We start from the raw sequence: 21,914 nt of genomic DNA on the forward strand, positions 1-21,914 counted from the left end.
ATCAACGTGCATATGTATGACATAGGTCAATGTCCTTGTACCAACTTTGAATAAAATCTGTTGAGATACGCCTGACTTATGGCTCAGTACATGAAAAATCGTAACAAAATGGTCGCACAGCAGCCATATTGGATTGTATCACAAAACAAATTGACGTGCATATCTATGACATTGGTCAATGTCCTTGTACCAACTTTGAATAAAATGGGTTGAAACCTGTCTGAGTTTAATGGCTCCGTACATGAAAAAATCGTAATAAAATGGCCGCCTGGTGGCCATATTGGATCATATCACAAAACAAATTGACGTGCACATGTACGACATAGGTCAATGTCCTTGTACCAACTTTGAATAAAATCGGTTGAGATATACCTGAGTTATGGCTCAGTACATGAAAAAATCGTAACAAAATGGTCGCACAGCAGCCATATTGGATTGTATCACAAAACAAATTGACGTGCATATCTATGACATTGGTCAATGTCCTTGTACCAACTTTGAATAAAATGGGTTGAAACCTGTCTGACTTTAATGGCTCCGTACATGAAAAAATTGTAATAAAATGGGCGCCTGGCAGCCATATTGGATCGTATCACAAAACAAATTGACGTGCACATGTACGACATAGGTCAATGTCCTTGTACCAACTTTGAATAAAATCGGTTGAGATATGCCTGAGTTATGGCTCAGTACATGAAAAAATCGTAACAAAATGGCTGCACGGCAGCCATATTGGATCGTATCACAAAACAAATTAATATGCATATCTATGATATTGGTCAATGTCCTGGTACCAACTTTGAATAAAATTGGTTGGAACCTGTCTGAGTTATGGCTCTGTACATGAAAAATTCGTAATAAAATGGCCGCCTGGCGGCCATATTGGATCGTATCACAAAACAAATGAGGTGCATATGTATGACATATGAAGTAATCCTTGTACCAAGTTTGAATGAAAACGCTCCTGGTATCTCTGAGATATCTGCGTGAACGGACGGACGCACGCACGCACGCACACATGGACATGACCAAACCTATAAGTCCCCCCAGACGGTGTCCGTGGGGACTAATAACCTGTGCCTTTTCCATTTCAGGCCGTACATCATTGTAAGGAATGGTAAACCTAAAGTGACCAGTGAACACATCAATGAACTCACCTTAGGTTTCCGTAGCTTTGAGGATTTTCTCAGACAGGGATTGGTTGAATATTTGGACGTTAATGAAGAGAATGACTGTCAAGTTGCCCTGTATGAAAAGGACATCACAAGGTAAATACTGTGGCGCCCCGATTGTATGTTGTTATCAGATTCGAATGTTTACACTGTGTAGTGATCTATCTGTTTACAAATACACAAGTTTCAAGCTATGTCGATTTCTATATGGATATTAACCATAATTTTGATATTGCAATAACTCTATGGATCAATAAACTATAATTGCAACATCATACATGAAAAATCATACCACTGTCTGTAAATTTTCAGTGACACAACTCACCTTGAAATAGAACCATTTACAATTCTTGGTGTCTGTGCTGGATTAATACCTTATCCACATCACAACCAGTCTCCGAGAAACACTTACCAATGTGCCATGGGTAAACAAGCAATGGGTGAGTATTATCTAGAAGCAATGGGTAGGTATTGCTTTTAAGCAATGTTGGATGTTAACACATTTGTACACAGTGTGTTACTACTATAAACTTTTTACCCAGTTGTCATAGTGCTGCGGTTCAACTCAATTCTTGTCCATACCATTGCAAGGAGTATGGAGGGATAACTTCATTCACTGTGTTACATGCCATGAATAAATAATATAACACATTGAAATAGGTTTTAGCCGTGACATTGCAGTATAAAACTACCGGTATATTAAATTTGTTACCCTCTTCAAAATATTATATTATGCCTTATAAATTGTATAGTCATGTTTTTGAGTGGTATGATTTGAAATGTAATTGTATTCATGAATATTAAATTACAGGAACGATAGCGTATAACCAAAGGCACAGAATTGATACACTTATGTATCTGTTAGTGTATCCACAAGCTCCACTTGTCAAATCAAAGGTGAGAACACTTTACTCAGACAACCTATTAACTTTCAAAAACAGCTGAATTCTTTTACCTCAGGTTTTCACACCAACAAAAACTAACTTTTGTAAATTTCTTTTCTAATTTCCTTTTCCCCGACAGACGATAGATCTAATTCAATTTGATAAATTACCAGCTGGCCAGAATGCCATCGTTGCTGTGATGAGCTACAGTGGTTATGATATAGAGGATGCCCTTGTACTGAACCGAGCATCTGTGGACAGAGGTAATTCCAAAATATTGTTCACTCTTTTGGCAGTTATGAAGTTTACATGAAAATACCAGAAAGAATGCACAAGGATATTTGATGCAGAAGACAACAGTGTGCGGCACTGTTGTATTCAATACTAATGAACCTTTATACATTTATGACTGGATTGTCAGATGGGTCAAGAGTGACCATTTTCCTGCAGTGTCACAACAATTTTCCTTCTCATTGCCTGTGCAACCTCTCCTGTGCTGCTACCTTGTTGTGGTAGGGAGGATTGAGTACCTCAAGGACCCTATAGGCTATACCGGCAGGGCTTAAGTCCCTGGTAGGTTTAACCATGCCGGATAAGTTACAGGTGAGGGGTCAGACAAGAGGCAGCACCTGGCCCTCTAGGTTGGGGATTAGGCTCAGTGCTAACAACTCTGTCCTGTAAAAAAAATCATGTTATGGAAACAGCAATAAAAGAATCTCAAACAACCAGACATGATGGGTTTCCAGGTGTATCAGATGATACCAGGATGAATGGTAGTGGTCAGGATAACCTCAATTCAGATCTCTTTAAGGCTGACCCAAACCTTGCAGCTACAATCCTTCAGCTACTCTTTAAATCAATATGAGAAGAAAAGAATATGTACCTGATGATTGGTCAGAGTGGATTAATATCAAAATACCAAAACTTGGTTCTTTGAGAAACTGTAACAACTGGCGTAGAATCACACTGTCTATACCGAGTAAAATCCTGGTAAAAATAATCATTCTTCGAATATCAAATGCTGTTGACCAACATCTGCGTAAATGACGGGCTGCTTTCAGAGTTGGAAGGCGCTACACTGACCAGACATTTACTTTACGAAACATCATTAAACAGTGCACAGAGTGGCAGAGAGAACTACCGGTATATATAAACATTTTTGCTTTTGAAAAAGCTTTCAACTCCATCCATTGTGAAAACCTCTGGTGCATACTGCGTCAGTATGGCATTCCTTAAGAGATAGATAGTATAATAGGAGTTTTTACACCAATTTCACATGCAGTGTCGGAAAAAGTCAGCAAAAATGCCAGGTAAAAACTGGTGTGAGACAAGGATGTGTGATGTCAGCATTGCTTTTCAACATTGCCATTGACTGGGTCATTAGACAAACAACCAAAAACCATAATACTAAGGCATTAGATGGACACTTTTCTCAATGCTTGTTGCTCTTCTTATACATACTCATCGACACATGCAGGAGAAGACATCTCGCCTTGATGAGAATGGCCAAAGATTGGCTTAAAGATCAACCAAAGGAAAACAGAAGTCATGACATTGAATGTCCCAAACCCTTCATCAATCCAAAGTAATGGAGAAGATCTTCCCAGAACGAATGTGTTTACATATTTAGGCAGCACTGTTAGTCAAGATTTTGGTGCGGAAATAAACATAAAGAGTCGTCTCAGCAAAGCAAGAAATGCATTTCACTGATTGAATAATATATGGAAGTCCAGACTGTATTCTATGAAAACTTAACTCAATTTGAATCAAAGCTGTGTTCTTTCCAACTTGTTGTATGGTTCTGAATGTTGGAGAATGACCAAGGGAGATGTTAGTAAACTGTCAACCTTCCATACCAAGAGTCTCAGGCGCATAGCACGCATCTTCTGGCCAAATACAATTTCAAATGTGGAACTCTTTGATAAATGCCAGTCAGTATGTATTTAAACCATCCTAATGAGAAGGAGATGGACATGGATTTGACATCTGCTCAGAAAAGACACTACTGATATTACAAGAGTAGCTCTACGTTGACCCCTGAGGGAAAATGAAAACGAGGAAGACCAAAGAACACATGAAGGAGAACTGTAGAGAAAGAACTGAAGATGCTAGGCCACACTTGAGGGACAGTCCAACACCTTGCCCAAAGCTGAATGGACAGGAGAACTTTTGTTGCTGCCCTTCATGCTGTGAAGTATTATGGGAAATAACTAACTAACTATTGCCTGTGCAATTATGGAGCATGCATGATACAAACATTTGCTTCTGATCGCCAGAGCAATGACACATGCACCACAAGACAAACCAAGCACTGTGTCATTTGAAACCGTCTGATTTGAACGTGCAGTGGCACTTACAAAAGACACTGTTTTGGACACCTGGAGATGGCTAGACTTAAGGACAGGCATTCCAAACAGTGATTTTTTAGCATGCACAAAATTTTATTGCTTTAAATGACAAATGTATAGTAGTAAGACACAGAAAAATATTACCTTATCATAGTCCCTTTGAAACTACTAATTGCCTGCCATAAGTAATCATATCCAATTAATGGCACAACTAACAGGGATTCCAGTTTCAGGTTTGTTACTTAATAAAGCCGCACAATATTGAACACTGCTGCTTAAAATGCGGACAAATTTTGTCAGTGTTGCATGCATTACTGTTGTTGTAACTTGTAGTTGGAGCTTTAAATAGTATTCATTGTTACGCAGGCATTCACCAACTAAGGTGAATATGTAGTCATCCTACACAAGTAATTTTTCCCGTCCTGATACTACAGCTAAGAAGAAATGTTTGGCTCTTCTTGTTTTCTGCAGGCTATGGTCGGTGCATAGTGTACAGAAATCAAAAGTGTACACTGAAACGCTATGCCAACCAGACCTTCGACAAAGTGATGGGTCCCATGGTGGATGCAGCAACTAGGAAACCAATATGGAGACATGATATCCTGGATTCTGATGGAATATGCGCACCAGGTGAGGTTTGATTTATCAAGAAATGTTTATCCTGCAGGTAAACTTTTGATCATAAGCTATAACAGTCTGAAGATGGATAACTTCAGGGGAATTTTCTTGGAAAACTGTACTGTACTTTTTTGTGTCATCATTATATAGAATGCAACAGGTTTTGAAACTATGTAGCATTTCAGGTAGAGATGAACCACGTCTCCTGTCAATCATAACATGATAACATAAACGTTGGATTGTTCACCATGAGAGTAATTAAGCTAAGTGCAATCAGTGTTGGGAAAGTGGAGGGGTTGTTTATGCATGTGTTGGTTCTCTTCATGGTAGCAAGGCAGACAAGTTACCACTACAAATGAACTCTAAACTATGCATAATACAGTCCAATACTGAATGACAATTCATTTCCTAGTGATGAAATAAACCAGAAAGGAAGCACAGGTGAAGCTAAGTGTCATGACAATTAAAAAATGTCTCTTACACATTGATTACTTTCAAAAACCCTCACCCTGAAGTTTAACTGAGTGAATTGATTTGAACGATAGTCTTTTGCCCATAAGTTAAAGAATATTTATTGACAAGACACAAGCTTTTTGTTCTCTTCCTGAAATTTTACCCTGTTTTGAAATCTTTTGTATGAAGAGGATTATAATTGACATCTCAGCATGTAATTTGGTACTGTCCATAACACTTATCAACTAACACTACTACTGCAGGTTTATCTCTGGACAATATTTAATTCATGGTATCACTCAGGAACAAAATATTCTCTCCATGTTAGATGTAAAGCTTAGAAGAGTTATTTAATGTCCATTGAAAATATGAAATTATATCAAACAATAGTTACTTCTGATTATAAGTAATTTGACCTACATGGGAGAACTAATGAGATGGAGCTAGTTATGTCTGAGTACTTATTATCTGTAAGTTGCCAATGAGCAGTTCCAGGAGAGACTAATTATATAAAATATATTATCTATGCTCCCGGTAAACATTTTTATGGAGACAAATTTCACAAAAAATTGTCCCATGAGAGAAATTGCAGGGTTATTTTTCAACTGTGTCCCAAAAGCCGGTTTAACCATGCTGCCATTGGTTCATTCTTTGATTTGGAACATCTTTGGTATAGGTGAGAGAGTTACTAGCAAGCAGGTTTTGGTCAACAAGTACATGCCTACTGTCACAATGACTTCACCAGGTGACCAACGGCAACCAGACTACAGGGATGTACCCCAAGTGTAAGTACAGTCATAATTTTGAACATACACCTCATGGTACCTGGCAAACTGCCATTTTTCAGGCATAAGCACTTGACCTTGAAGTGTATAAATATGCAGTGAATATTACTTTGCCAGGATTTTAAAACTGCAAACAGTACAACAATCACAATCTGTTTTCCTTGATAAAAGACAAGAATAAAAAAAGCCAATACCAGTTGCACCAGAAATGTTCTCTTTCCTGCAAACTCATCCACAAAACTTTGTATCCATGGAAATAGTGCCAGAACGCATTCCCCAGAATCCTGTCAAAAGTTTTATCACACTTTTCTTTGAAAGGAAAGTTTGATAATATTTTGATGTTTAATAGAATAGCATTGATCGCGATGTCAGATTTATTCCTTAACATACCTGCATGTGCACGGCATCAGACACCTCTGCCTAACATTCGGACAAAGTTTGTTGTTGCATGTGTGGCTGTTGTTGCAGCTTGTAGTCTGAAACATAAATTCATTCCAATTGGTGTGACTTTTAGTATCCATTGTAACACTGGCAGATTTTATTTTCATAGTTCTTGCAGAAAATGCCGAAAAACATTTATTTTTGCATATGAATGAGAGAAAAATGACGTCATTTGCAATCAATGCTATTGATTGTTTTCCACAGGTACAAAAGTGCTGCTGATTCATACATTGAGAAAGTGATGGTATCTTCAAACAGTGAAGAGGCTTTCCTGATAAAGATTTTACTGAGACAGACAAGAACTCCAGAAATTGGTGATAAGTTTAGCAGCAGACACGGACAGAAAGGGTGTGTGTTTATCAGAATTTAGAAATTGAAAATTTACTTCAGCTTTGATCTGTTTTTGATCTCCAGAAAGTTTTTAGTTGTTTTTCTGTCATTTTTTGTGATCCATTTCATTCACTCATTTGTCTGTTTCTCCTAATTGAAAGCTGACATTCATCGTACCTTGGTATACCTTGGTATTTTTATTCATTCATTTTGTTGACCTGTCAATGAAATCATTTCTGTATTTGTTTATGGATGGATGGTCAACTAATCCAAAGATGCTTCAAAACAGCAGGATTGACTGAAACTTGTTGGTAAATTGTAATAATTAGGTAGATCGATGTAGACTAAAAAAAAACTGAGTCTTGCAAGTTTATGGATGGGGAGGTTTTATCCAAAAACTTTTTATCATACAAATCAATTTGATTGCTAAGAATTAATTTCTGAAAAATAAAGCTAAATTCTCACTTTTGTCTTTAAGTTAGTAGACCTAATTGTTATTGCAACATGTTTATACCAGCCCTTGCATTGATTTGCTTCAAAATGTTCCATTGTGCCTTTGCTGTCTGTAGTTAGTTGTATGTAAATCAAATTAACTCAGTTTTAGTAACTAGCTTTTGAGAGCTATCTACAGTGTTTTCTAACCTGTTATCAACTCTGTTCATCACTCTTTTCATTATGTCTTGATATTCACATGGGATTGTAACATCTCTTTGTCTTTTTTTCCCAGTGTGTGTGGTCTGATAGTACAGCAAGCAGATATGCCATTCAATGAACAAGGAATATGTCCAGATGTGGTAAGTCCAATGGGTTTGATGTTGAAAACTTAGACAGGAAACCTTTCTGTTTTCCAGCAAGAACTTTTTTAGCCTTAAAAACGGTTTCATATATGAGTTCAATTTTCAAAATGTTTTCTCATAAGTAGCAAAATTTTATGTAGTGACAGCTAGTCTGTATATGATCATGCATGTATAAGACATCCCAGCCATATGGCTACATACTGAAGTGTCCAGTAAATTGGCTTTTTTGCTACATACTGAAGCATTCCACTGATCCAATTGGCCATATTGCTACATTCTAAAACCTCCAGTAAACCAAATGGCTGTTCGCTACATACTGAATCGTTCCACTGATATAGTAGACGTATATCATTATGGACATAAATTTGTGTCCTAAACCCCGGCGTCGCTCACGTTGATTGGTAGGTTGTATGTCCCTGTGTCCCATCTGCGTTCATTCATTGGCTGCCTTTATGTCCTCAAGTCTCATTAATATTTACTGTTCCGAATGCAATTCATTCATTGGCTGCCATATGTTATTGTCCTTGCCTCACTTTCGGGTGTTCCTTGTCTTGCTCTGCCATGTGCTCACTACTGTAACCTGTAACGCATCTGCGAGCCTAGGCAATCATTACCAGACAGGTTTGTCTTCACAAACATTGTGACTACGCTCTAGCTGTCTGGTAATGATTGCCTAGGCTCGCAGCTGCGTTACAGTAATGAGCACATGGCAGAACAAGACAAGGAACACCCGAAAGTTAGGTAAGGACAATAACATATGGCAGCCAGTGAATGAGTTGCATTCGGAACAGTAAATATTAATGAGACTTGAGGACATAAAGGCAGCCAATGAATGAACGCAAATGGGACATAGGGACATAAGACCTACCAATCAACGTGAGCGACGCAGGGGTTTAGGACACAAATTTATGTCCTAAATGATATACGTCTAATTGGACATTGGCTACATACTCCATTGATCTAATTAGCCATAGGGCTACATTCTGAAGCCTCAAATAAACCAATTGGCTATAGCCTATTTGCTACATACTGATGCCTTCCTCTGATCTAATTGTCCATTAGCTACATATTAAAGCTAATCTGATTGGCCATATGGCTACATACTGATGCACTCCACTAATCTGATTGGCCATTGGCTGCATATCAAAGCACCCCACTGATTTAATTTACCATTGACTACACACTGAAGCACTCCACTGATCTGATTGGCCATTGGCTGCACACTGAAGCATGTCACTGAAGAATTGCTTTTGTTCTGAAGTGAATACCTTCCTTGCTAGTAATTTGTTTTTTGAATAGAAGAATCTGTCTTTGCTGAAAAAAATTACGGTAATGGCTTTTATTACCTTTGTAAAAACACATGCTTTTTACATCTCGTCTCTCTGTGACATCATTACAGTGTTCACTGTTACCCGCTTGAAATAGTGGTTCTGTTTTTGTCATACTGTGACTTTTCAGGTCATGAACCCCCATGGCTTTCCATCACGTATGACAGTTGGAAAATTGATCGAACTGTTGGCTGGAAAGGCTGGAATTTTGGATGGAAAATTCCATTATGGAACAGGTAAGTGATAATGTTGATGTGCCAATGGTTCTGATAAGATTTACAGGCAGTGCGTCAACTTTCAACTATTTATAACCCTCTCTTTATATATATATATATCCAAAAAATCCAAAACAATCCAAAATTGATAAAAAATAATGACCAAAAGCTGCAACTTATCCCTTCAAGGCAAAGTTGTTGAGAAGTACTAACTATCCTAGACATCTTTAAAGTGATATTTTGATAGTGATAATGAAATATCTGTCATTAAACAATACTTGATAACTCACAGTGCTTCCATACCATTACGGGAAAGCTCCATTAACTTAGGAATACCCGACTTCCCTAGAGGATCAATTTCACAGACCTGCCTTTCCTACAATGGCAGTACAATGGCACCAGCTGGATTAGATAAACATAACAATGGAACATTCACACCTTTGGGATTAAAAGTCTTCTGTTTGTCACCCGAGTTGGTCAGGCAAGAACTCGGGTTTCAGGTACCATGCAAGTTAATGCAGCCTTCCCCTAATGCAAAGTTCAAATACGGAATAAATTACCAGTGTTTTTCAGCTTGATAGCTAGCTAGTTTTATGTTACATTATATTTTGTTTGTATCTCTAAAATGTTCCTAAATTTTCACACGTTTTAGCATTTGGTGGTGACAAAGTCCATGATATCTGTGCTGATTTGGTCAAACATGGTTACAATTACCAAGGAAAAGAATTCCTAACTTCCGGCATCACTGGGTAAGTGAATGTTTAACATCCGGCATCAGCGGATAATTGAATTCCTCATATCTGGCATCACTGGGTAAGTGAATGCTTAACATCCAGCATCACCGGATAATTGTATTCCTCATATCCGGCATCACTGGGTAAGTGAATTTCTTACATCTGGCATCACTTGGTAAGTGAATTCCCTACATCCACATCACAGGGATAAGAGGATGCTCAACATCCAGGATCACTGGGTAGCACTCCAATTTGGATCAGTCATATATATGTGAGTTGATCAGTATGCCCGTGAAATGGTATTTACAATTGTATGAGTGGACAAAGGACATTGCCCTAGATGCTTTACTGTAGATTTTACAAAAAATAATTGCAAACAAGTTGAAGATAAGATTGTATATGGAACTGTCTTTGATCATGATGATTATTAATATTGATACACCCCATATCTCTTACATGTAATTCTCTCCCCCCCCCAATAGTTATGACAAATGTCCTAGTAGTCCAAGACATGTATTTATGTTTGTTCTTGTTACAGTGAGCCACTTAGTGCCTATATCTACTTTGGTCCTGTGTACTACCAGAAACTGAAACACATGGTATTGGACAAGATGCATGCCAGAGCCAAGGGCCCTCGAGCTGTCCTCACAAGACAACCAACTGAAGGTCGATCAAGGTCAGTCCCGTGAATGTGATAACACTCCCCAGGGAGACTGCAGATGACCATGTGTTTGTTACAAGAGACATGTAATCATGGTTTGTTCCTATTGTTCTCATTTGTGGAAGTTGACCTTTGAACTGAAAAGATTGGGGTGAAATCATGACAGTATCCAGCCCTTGATGAGACAACTCTTTGGCTGACAGAAACATCGTATGTTTCTTGAATGGTAACAGTGTTGCCACTTTTGAATGTATAATGTACACTGGCAAATATATGTGATCTGCATGGTAAGATTCCCTGAAAGAAACACAAACCCATGTCAGTATCTTGTCTACATAGGGAAGGTGGGCTGCGACTTGGTGAAATGGAACGTGACTGTCTCATTGGTTACGGCGCTAGTATGTTACTTCTTGAGAGATTAATGATCTCCAGTGATCAGTTTGAAGTGGATGTCTGCGGCCAGTGTGGTCTTCTGGGCTATTCTGGATGGTAAGTATAAAACAGAATCATGTTTGTCAGTCTGAGCAGCATAGAAAGCTAGCTGTGATTGGCTAGATAGGCCGCCCATAAGACAAAAATCAGAAGAATGTTGCCATGCATTGCCACTATGAAAGATGGTAGCGTAGCTATTGATGATATGCTCCATCTGTTATATTAGTTGGACATGGTTACTTTGTGCAAGTCTCTCTAAAGTTTGGTTGGTAATCTGTCGTATTAGTGATATCTCCTGTATAAGTGTTTCAGTACTGCAATAGAATCTGACGTTGGTACTGAAATGTTTTATTGCAATCACTTGAGGGGTCACCCCGTGAACACCCCCCCCCCCCCCCCCCCCCCCCCCCCCGTTTCCCTATGCTGTTTTCAAATAGTTTTATATAGTGCAATCAAATTGAAGTGCCTCTCAGATATCGATTGTACCAGATTGCAGTATTGCACACACCAAGGTTTCAAAATTTTCAATTCGAGAGGGGAGTGGGGGACATCTTGTGCTTCCCCCCCAGCCTCCTGCACATTCTCCCCTGTACTTTCAAATTCTCCCCTGAGAGATATCCTAGTAAAACCCCTTGGTCTCTGGCTGTTATAGTGGAAATAGGATGCCCCAGGTTTGTGGAAAGATTCTCAGTAGGTTTGTCTGTATATGAATCAATTAGGCAATCAGTTGATGTTTGAAAGGTAAGTATTGTTTACAGAAATTAAAATCCTGGGGGATTTTCTAATTCTATGGCATATTTCACTTTTGGAATTTCGTTCTGCTTTCAGGTGTCACTTCTGTAAGTCTTCCAGGAATGTATCGTCACTACGGATACCGTATGCATGCAAATTGTTGTTCCAAGAATTGCAGTCTATGAACATTGTCCCTCGGCTGAAACTTGTGAAGTACAGTGAATAGCATTCAAAGTACTGCGCCATGCTATCTCATGATTCTGTGCCAATGATACGGAAGTTACCAGCGTTTGTGGAAGTGTACATCTGTTATCTATACTGCCACATAGTGGAAATGAGACCATGTGAAGTGAAATTACTAGCCACAAGTCTGCTTTGTGTTCACAGATAACGGTTGCTTCTTGTTGGCAGACTTAGCTTAGACATTATGCTGGTATTTTTCAAATATTTCTTGTAGTTCACTGATCACAGAAGTATTTTAACTTTGAAATACTGGTAATGACATACAAACATTTAAGTGAATTGAAGTTTCTGTTTGAAAGCCAGTTTGATATTGACTTTAACTGAAATATTTTTTCAAATGCACCAATAGCGATAGTGTTAATCTGCCATAATTTTGATGTGTGACTGGATTTTCTTGTACATATTAAAATATCTCCGATGATTTCAACAAGTACGTGTTAACGGTTATCACTGCTCCTTATGGGTATACTGTTCAGTCTGTTCAGTCCACATTCTAGCCATGGCTGAAGTATGTGTGTGGCATATTCCCATGGTTTTCAATGCCTGGGTCCTTGGCTTTGAAAACTTGATGCTGATAAACTATAATGACAGTAACCCCTTTCATGGTGTCTGAGCATGTTATTTGGGTACAATTCATAACAAATAGCGGCCTGTGCTGTATGTCATGAATTGTACCCATAGATTTTTGTGTAAAGTGTATCCACCTTCAGTTATTGGGGTGGGGGCAGACATTTTGAAAGCTTGTAGAGGAAATAAAGTTTTCACCCGCTTATTTTTGTGAGAATTGAAAATTTTAAATATGTACGATGACAAGTAATGTTTATTCCTGATGACAAAATTTTTTTAATAGTTTTTAAAAAGTCCCTGAGCAATTAGTGTACCATCTCAACACCTTTTAGCCTTTGTCCGCCATACTCCAACACATACTTCAACACAGGAGTATGGGACAAAGGCCGAAAGACCTCGAGATGCTTCATAGACAACGAGCAATGTAACAGGCAAGACTTGAAAATATGCACAGTAACTGAAGGACTATTGACAGCTCAGATTGTCACATGAGAAAGCTGATATCATTTTTTAGGGACCTTGGAGGTTTGAAGCTCAATTTGATGACGTATGAACCTACTACCTCTACATACCATACCATAGTTGTGCATGTATACTTTGGGAAACATTCATTGTAGTCACAAGAAGGAGAATAATCAAAACAGCAAAATCTTTGAAAAATAATGCAAATTGTGATACACACTTGGTGACTAAACATGGTAAAACAGTTTTAACTGAATGCACAGTGTCACTCAGTTTACACAAATTATATAAGATAAATAAAAAGAAAGCACTTTCTAGAAAATGAGGGAAAACAATCCCGGACTCATCGGATGAAGTGAAGACGGTGAAGTGGAGCAGTTCACAGCTGCCAAAGATTTTGTTGCCAAAACTTTATTAATGAGTTACTTGTTTAAAGAGGCACTCCCACTTGGTAACATTTTTAAAACATTTTTTTATTGCCAACGGTCGATATTTGACGTGGCGACTCCACGCGGATCGCGAGATATCGATAAAAACATGTCATTTCCCGAGCGTATTTTTCACATCCCGAAGTTTTACGATCGTTTCTGGTTATGACCCGAAATCCCCCGAAAGTGTGTTGTTGTGCTGATTGACGATATTCTAAGGAGTCCAAAAAACGTTTGAATGATGCAATAAATTTACCTCCTACTGCGATGACTTTATATACATCATTATCAATGCCTTTACCTCTGCTAATTCTTTTTTGAAAACTTCTCCTTAGTTTTTGTCGTTTTCATTATTCTCAATCAGTTGTATTAAATTTTTAAAACAATACCACATAGATATCAGTTTTTACGTGTAAAATATTAGTTGCCTCTGATGACTACATTTTGTCGTCTGCCACACAGTTACGCGTGGTTCGATACATAGCGGCCGCTGCGTGTGGTATGCGTGCATACCACGCGGCGGCCACTATGCATACTATGTATCAACTGCACCTATCTGAGCTAGTCACCTATGCGAATTCTGTGGAATCAGCAAACATTGTTTTTTTTTTTTTGCCGAGTCAGTAGGACTCGGCTTTCTCCCATGGGACATGACCGCTCACCGACGCGAGTGGTACTGCTGTGGCGTACAGCAGCGTCAGCGTAGACTCGTAGTCCATAGCTTAGTTGACAATGGCCCCAGTGCCGAACGTTCTATGTTCGGAAGCTGAATTCAGGTGGGCCACCGGAATTCAAACTTTAACTTTTTTGAGAACATGTTTTTATCGATATCTCGCGATCCGCACGCTGTCGCCATGTCAAATATCGACCGTTGGCATTAAAAAAATGTGTTTTAAAAATGTTACCAATTGGGAGTGCCTCTTTAATATGGTCACAGGGACATTACTGTAGTGGGCTTCACAAAGCACGCACCTGTGGTCCCATGATAATGTCTGTCCACAGAATTATTGTTTTCAAGTCCTCCCTTTTAGTTCCACAGTAATTAGAAATCCGCATGTAGCATATACCCATTCTTTTCTTTGGGAAGACCTTCACATGCAACGATAAAGGTGAAAATTCCTCAGATTTATCAAGCAATATATTCCCCTAACAAGTTTTCAACTTGAGTGGTGATCAGGGATTTTATGGGTTGGTCAACATAACGAAAGATAGGAAAAGTTACCAAAGGGGGCATCTCTATCTTTCGCAATGTTGACCTTCCCATAAAACCCTTGATAAGTCCATGGATTAGCATAATTAGTTGTGTTGACTAAATTAATTACAAGATGTGTCCTTGTAATTGGGTGTAAAATAAATAGTCAAGAGGTTCGGTCAGGTTATATAAATATTTATTTTATTTACTCTGATCAGTCCGAGCATGAAGAAACGGAGAGGAAATGATAGAGAAAACTGAGAAAAACTCAATAACATTAATAACGTCTGGGCCGCCTGTGTGCAGGCCTGCGGCTGGCTCGGACTGCACTGCAGGCAGTGTCTGTGACTCTGTCAGTGCGCCCTCATGGCAATATGTGAGAGATGACGAATGCGAATATCTGCCTGACGAAGACTGGGTATGCCGAAAAATCCTTATTTCACTGAAATGCAAGTAAAAACTACGCCCGTGTAGTGTATTTTACCAGGTAAGATGCATTTAAGTGTTCATTTTGATCGGACAGTAATAATCTGGTGTCTGATCAAATCGTAGTAGAAGCGTAAAGGCATGGCAAGGCCGACCGAGTTATTTGTTGAATGGAAACTAGATGTGCGAAAATGGACGCCATGATTAGACTTTCATATTCGCGTACTTTTACCGTTCTGGCATCGTTTTCCTGCTTAGTTTTGACACATATTAGGCCATTAGCTATGCGATTGTCAACGTCGAACTAAAATGCGACGGCAAGGGGGTCAGATTAGCGTACATTTGAGGCGTTTTAAAATTTGGAGCGGGCGAGGTAGGCGTACATGTAGCTGACGTGGCCTGGCCATTCATATGCTAATTTGTAGTCTAGTGTCATTGCAGTGCAGTGAGACGAAGTATAGCATTCCGTACATGACCATATCCACAGAAACCATTCACAAATGCTCTTAAAAAGTTTGTCAATTTTACAAAAACTTTGCAAAGATGTCAGGAGAAAATCTTTGTAATGGCAACTGATCGCTTTGATAAATATTTCTCATATTTTTAAAGTTTTATTTTCTGCTATGTGTTCTGAAGATTTTGTACAGTAAAAGTTGCAAATCGGGAAAGAGAGGTTGACAAGTCCAGTTGTTGAGATATTCTTCTTGTAAGGCCAAGGAAAATGAAAATTATGTTTCTCATCCTCACGCGCGTCAATTCATACCAGCCGCATCAATCTTTTTTTCTGCTCATGAGGAAATGAAATTTAAAAAAATGAATGCAAAAATACGGGATGATAGTAGTGCACCACATAGTGCTGTATAAAACAGAACTGTACACAAAATAACTGACACTAACTATCCATTCAGAACTTTACACATTGTCACTGTTATATTAAGCTGTCAAAACTGCATTGCTGCACTAAAAGTCAAACCGCAGAACTGTTGCTATACAAAAATACTAAAGCAACACTGCTGTGCATTTATCACTGTGTGCATTCCTATATTGTTTTCATTTTTTTGTGCGTGCTTGTTGGTTGAAGAATAAAAAAAATTTAGAAGAAAAAACCACATCACCGCATCATTTTTGCAATATATCTAGGATGAGAAACAACTTTTTCATTTTTCTTGGCGTAAAGATGATCTTTTGTGGTAAAGTACTCTGCTCTATGGTTATAACAATTGACAGTGATTGTTTGAAGAAAATGGTAATAAAAATCATCTGCCTGCTGTAATTAGAGTGTTTCTCAATAATTCTTGGATTATTGTACATGTACATATTGACTATTATACAGTGTGATAAATGTCTGTAATTTCATTACAACATCAGTAAAAATAAATGAGGATATACCTGGTGCTAGCAGTAGCAAAAATCAAATATGAAGACAGGTGGAACAACAAATATCCATGTAAATAGAAAGACAATCCTGAATCAATTGATGAATCACAAAGAATCTACAGTTTGCTGTCAAAAGCACAGTTCATGGATTAGAGGCCAGTATTAAAAATGTCAGTCACTGCAAGAAAAGATATTTCAGTTAATGATAAGATTGTAGCAGACGAACACCGAAGTGTATTAGTATGGTGCGTGTTCAGGGCTTCAGATACAGATCAAAATTGCTTTTACATAGTTTTCTCATTCACGTCACATGGCTTAATGCCAACCTGTAGTGAGTTCTCTCCTTCAAAGAAGGATCAACTCAGCCTGTCCTGTTTTCAAGTTTTAGATCACCTTAAAGCTTTAGCGTGAGTACAAACTGTGTTCTTTTGTTCCTTATTTTCCTTTTAATTTTTCTCTACAGAGGACCATTATCACCATGGATACCAGTGATTTTAGCTTCAGTTTCAAGTGCGACTGGTGTAGCTTCTCAACCAAGGACATACTTGAAATCAAAGAACATGTGGACAATCACAAACAGATGGCAAGGAAGAATGATGGCAGCGGACAGCAGACTGGAGATGAGCAAAGCTCTGCGGGGCAGGAAACAGAGTCATCTTCACGTAAAGAAGAAAATGCTGGTGGAGGTTTGACCCAGGCAGACAGTCTCCAAAACGCGATCAGTGAAGAAAATGATACCACTCAGAAAGTTGATGCCTGCAAAGAAAAGACAAATCATGAGAAACAAGATGAAAGGAATTCAATTGAGACCAACTCTGAAGATGAAAGGAATAGTGATGATGATGATGGTGGTGGTGATGATGATGATGATGATGATGATGATGAAGAAGATGATGATGATGGGGAGGAAAGTGAAAGAGACAGCAGTGATGATGAGTCCAGTGATGGAAGTGATGTTGGTAATCATGAAAAGGCTGACAGCCAGAGTGGATCTGGCTCTAAAAGAGGTGTTCAAGTTAAAAAGGGAATGGGCACATCACGTATATATACAGAAATTGTTGATCACAGACCAAACAGCCAGAATGATACTGATGGAAACACCGTTAACTTGGAAGAGATGCAGAAGAAGGCCAGAAGAAAGCCACCTATCCCTAAGAAGGCAATAAAGGAAGCGGACGAGATGACCAATGAAGATTGGGAACTTGATGGAGAATTGAAGGATGCAGGCGCAGTGGACAATCTGTCATGTGATGAAGACTATGATCCTGGCAGAAGTATTGGCAGTGCCAATACCAGAGAGCATCCAGTTGTGACAAGGAGTAGAGATGAACAGATCATCATACAGCAGTTCACAGAAGGTCAAAGTATTGACGCCGAGACAAACAGGGACCCCAAAGTACAGGAGCAGAGCAAAGCCAAATATCGGATCAAACAAAAAAATGAGTGCAAAATCTGCCATCTCACTTTCAAATACAAGTATCGACTGACTCAACACCAGAAGACTCACGGCATTGTGAAAAGGAGTGCTGTTGAGAAAGGCAGCGGTGGGCAGCAAGCAGTTAAGAAAACCAACATACCAACAGACAGATACAAGTGCAATGAGTGTGAGTTCTCATGTAAGTTCAAATATCGATTGAAAGAACACAAGGCTGCGCAACACAGGGAAGGAAAAGCACCCACTGGTGAGAAAATCAAGAAGATTTATGCATGTCAACTGTGCAATTACGTTGCCCAGTATAGAACGAAGCTTCTTCGGCACATCAGGAAACACACGGGTGAGAAGCCGTTTGCGTGTGAAGAGTGCGGGATGCGCTTCTCAGAAAAGGGCAATCTGGAAAAACACAAAGGCAGGCACACCACGGAGACAAATTTCTTGTGTGAAGAGTGTGGGAAAGCGTTCAGGAGGGATATCAATTTACGGATGCACAGGCGAATTCACAAGACTGAAAATTTGTATGAGTGTGACGCTTGTGACTATAGGTGTGTTCGGAAAGATATGTTGGACAGTCATCGAGCACGGAAGCATATCAAGATGAAGACACAGTTGTGTGATCATTGTGGTAAGGGTTTCTTCAGCAAGCAAGAGTTGGAGTCCCACAGACGCAACAAGCACTCCCAGAGAGTGACGCCCTACCTGTGTCCATTGTGTCCTGAAGCTTTCATCACCGAATATAAATTGAAGGCACATCTCAAAACTCATCCGGAGTACAAGCCATTCAAATGTGACTATTGCGGTGTTCAGTTCCGAAAGTCAGCATCTCTCGTATACCATAGGCGTATTCACACTGGTGAAAAGCCGCTCCAGTGTGAGATGTGCAATTATGTAACATCAACACCTAGCAACATTTACAAGCATAGAAAGAGAGAACATGGTATTAAAGGGGACCCAAATAGGAAAATTTTAAGGAAAAATGGACGGTTTGCCAGACAAAATTCAGTTCCTGCCGATATGAATCTTGTCTTGTTAGAACTTCCACCCAGGGTAGCGCCAGAGGTATCGCAGGCTGTTACTGCAGCATCAACTGTGACTCCATTGCCCCCAGCACACGGTGATCACAGTTACGACCAGCGCTACCATCCGCCACACATCCAGCTTCTGCATACCCATTCCCACCCACAACAGCAACAACCCCACGCCCACCAACAGCAGTCCACACCTCAGCTGCAGCCACACCCTCAGCCGACACCCCAGCCTCACCCACATCAGCAGGAACCACCGCCGGTTACAACACAGCACCAACAGTTGCAAGCAGAGGTCAATCATGAACAACTGCAGCACGTAGGTCATTTGCCAGCCACTGTACAAGATGTAATGGGTAGCTACACCGTGCCACCTGTCCATCAAGTGCATCAGTTGTTGTTCCATCAATAATTTATTGCAGGCCTACATGAAATGCAAAGCAGGCATGTTTACCGAGCCCAAAGTGTATCTAGTTATATTTTGACATATTAACTAGGTGGCGATGGACATTTAATTTGGATTACGTTTTCTGAGGTTACAACACTGTGCTTTCAGCCATTGAGTGTTTTAAAAGGAGAGATGAAAGGGAGAAATATCTTGAAATTGGAAGGTGGTACCTCAGATTTCAATAGACATATGATACTCAGAAACTGGTTCCTCAGAGTTCATTATAAATGCTTTTGAAGAAAACAAGTATTATTTTCAAAGACAAAGATCAATTTCATAGAGGAAGATCCAGCATTACAGGGGATTATGGAAAATATGTTTATCCAAGCAAATAGAATGCATGTTGAAGCAGAGTAGCAGTTTGCACCAGATGTTTTTACAGTGTTTCTGATGTGCACAAGTATAAAGAACCATACATGCAACTTCTGTGAATATGTGTTGGTTGCATCTATGTTTATATTACTGAAAACATGCATTTTCAATTTAAAAAATAACTTGTTTTGAATTTGAAGCTTGCAACTTTTGTTACTAAATTTCATTTTGAACCAACAAGGATTCATGGCTGTAAAACACCTGTATATTGTTCACCTATGAGCTAAAAGTGAAGCACGTACATGCATGTACATATATTATTTGACCAGGGTATTGGACGTCTCCTTTTTTTGGTGTTCTCTTGATAATTACAGGTACATGCAGTCACCTGTAATCTAAATATGCCCATATATATAGTCAAAGTGGCGTTCCTTGGTATTCAAAATGTCCATGTGAGGGCGCTGTTTTTAAAAAGCGGCCACCCGCTTAAAATCTGTGATTGGTCAGATTTTCTCTTTCCATGGTAACTGTGGCAAAATTGGAACAGGTGACAGTATACCTTTAAATAAGATACTGTTGTCATGGTGATGCACATTGCTTGCATTTCAGGCAAGTGTTGAAAGTGTCAAAGATGATCTACTGTAGATGTTTTTGACAATTTGTGTTTTGATATTTAGCCAATAGATGACCATACATGGAATATTATTGCCTGCTGATATCGCTCATGGATGTACAAAACTGCCTGTTATACATTTCAGCAGATTTGGATTCTGATTTCACATTCACAAAATGTGATGTGCAGGCTTTGAATAACTGCAAAACTTTACTGTGATCTATTAGTGATAGGCAGCAGCAGAAATCAGGCATAACTAAATACCAAAATGTTTTCAGTACTATTTTTGTACATAGAGTGTAATGGGTACTCTACCAAAAAAACTGTGTTATAAACACAAGAAGAAAGTAACTGCTTTTTTCAAACTTTTCTACAAAATTTATGGATTTTGCAAAGGATTGGCTTTATACACATTTTAATAGTACACTGTTTATGTGTATGTTATGGAAATTATTTGTGAAAAACCCCTGCAGAAGGAAATCATGAGGCATGTCATGGGCTTCCCTTTGAAACAGAACTTCCTAGAAATACTTTACATTACTGTCTTTTGCTATTGGCTCACCTAATTGATAATTGAATGAACTGCCCTATAGAAAATTGTCTGAATATTTTGCCTTGTACAGCTTTATCAACATTATGGAAACGGTGTAGTGTACAGTAAGAATTTAGCCTAAAAGAATGTTCTCCACAGATAATGACGTATTTTAAGTGGATTTTCATTCTCAGAAAATGCATATACTCTTTTTATACACTTAGAATAAATGAATACATTTATGAAAGAAAAAGGGTATGACGTTAAAATGCATGCCATATGTTTTAGTACTACATGTATGTCTTGTCTTGGGCACCGGTATATTACATTGACACTGTACTGATACCAATTTTTTGCATCAGTCCCCTTTGAAATAAGTAATAATAAAAAAAGAATAAAAAAATATATGAGATAAATAAAAGAAACTGTAGGTCTTGTGCTTCCTTTCTGGTTTGATGGTTAAAAATTATGAAAATGATGATTTTTGGGAAAAAAATGGTGATATTGAAGCTGCAATGAGTGTGTGTGTGAACATGGAATTGAAGCAATAACCAATGTCACTGATCCACATAGACGAGATGTGTGTGTGATTCATAACATATAGCAGAAGGTGCTTGGTGATTACGACATGATCACATCATACCCAAATCTATGGAATACTCGTCTTTGGATGAGGTAATTTATATCGACATATATGTTTTCTTGTGTACTAAATTAGAGTGGTTTCACCACTGAACATGGAGCATCTGGAAAGGCACACAAGATTTTAAAAGTGAGTGCAAATCTTTGAACTGAAATTCTTTGCCAGGAATACAGCTTCAGAAATATTTGGAATACATTGCATTCTGTACATACTCGGGCATTTTCACCTTTTTAGTGCTGTTATTTTTCCCACAAACGTTTTAGTGTAACGTTTTAACAATT

At 38.8% G+C, this 21,914-nt stretch overlaps 2 protein-coding genes across 2 annotated transcripts in view; both read left to right on the plus strand.

Annotated features, from left to right (window-relative positions):
- The window catches only part of LOC139140790 (DNA-directed RNA polymerase III subunit RPC2-like), a 30,090-nt gene extending 17,486 nt beyond the window's left edge, over nt 1–12,604 (plus strand). The window contains exons 15-27 of the mRNA XM_070710202.1: nt 1,095–1,268; nt 1,485–1,612; nt 1,984–2,069; nt 2,196–2,319; nt 4,876–5,034; nt 6,152–6,260; nt 6,906–7,049; nt 7,759–7,825; nt 9,287–9,392; nt 10,024–10,120; nt 10,644–10,781; nt 11,106–11,255; nt 12,027–12,604. Of these exons, the coding sequence (XP_070566303.1) occupies nt 1,095–1,268; nt 1,485–1,612; nt 1,984–2,069; nt 2,196–2,319; nt 4,876–5,034; nt 6,152–6,260; nt 6,906–7,049; nt 7,759–7,825; nt 9,287–9,392; nt 10,024–10,120; nt 10,644–10,781; nt 11,106–11,255; nt 12,027–12,156 (1,612 nt within the window). The 3' untranslated portion in view covers nt 12,157–12,604. The remainder of the gene's footprint in view (nt 1–1,094; nt 1,269–1,484; nt 1,613–1,983; nt 2,070–2,195; nt 2,320–4,875; nt 5,035–6,151; nt 6,261–6,905; nt 7,050–7,758; nt 7,826–9,286; nt 9,393–10,023; nt 10,121–10,643; nt 10,782–11,105; nt 11,256–12,026) is intronic.
- Nucleotides 12,605–15,191: 2,587 nt separating this feature from the next.
- LOC139140793 (uncharacterized) lies at nt 15,192–21,402 on the plus strand. Its single transcript, XM_070710208.1, has 2 exons — nt 15,192–15,309; nt 17,089–21,402. The coding sequence occupies exon 2, from the start codon at nt 17,104–17,106 to the stop codon at nt 19,495–19,497; it is 2,394 nt and encodes a 797-aa protein (XP_070566309.1). The 5' UTR covers nt 15,192–15,309; nt 17,089–17,103; the 3' UTR covers nt 19,498–21,402.
- The last annotated feature ends 512 nt before the right edge of the window (nt 21,403–21,914 follow it).

Source organism: Ptychodera flava, chromosome 9, assembly GCF_041260155.1.
Source record: "Ptychodera flava strain L36383 chromosome 9, AS_Pfla_20210202, whole genome shotgun sequence".
In the NCBI taxonomy this organism is placed as follows: domain Eukaryota; kingdom Metazoa; phylum Hemichordata; class Enteropneusta; family Ptychoderidae; genus Ptychodera; species Ptychodera flava.

Coding starts and splice junctions, on each gene's coding strand:
- LOC139140793 (XM_070710208.1), top strand. CDS start 17,104: ATGGATACCAGTGATTTTAGCTTCAGTTTCAAGTGCGACTGGTGTAGC.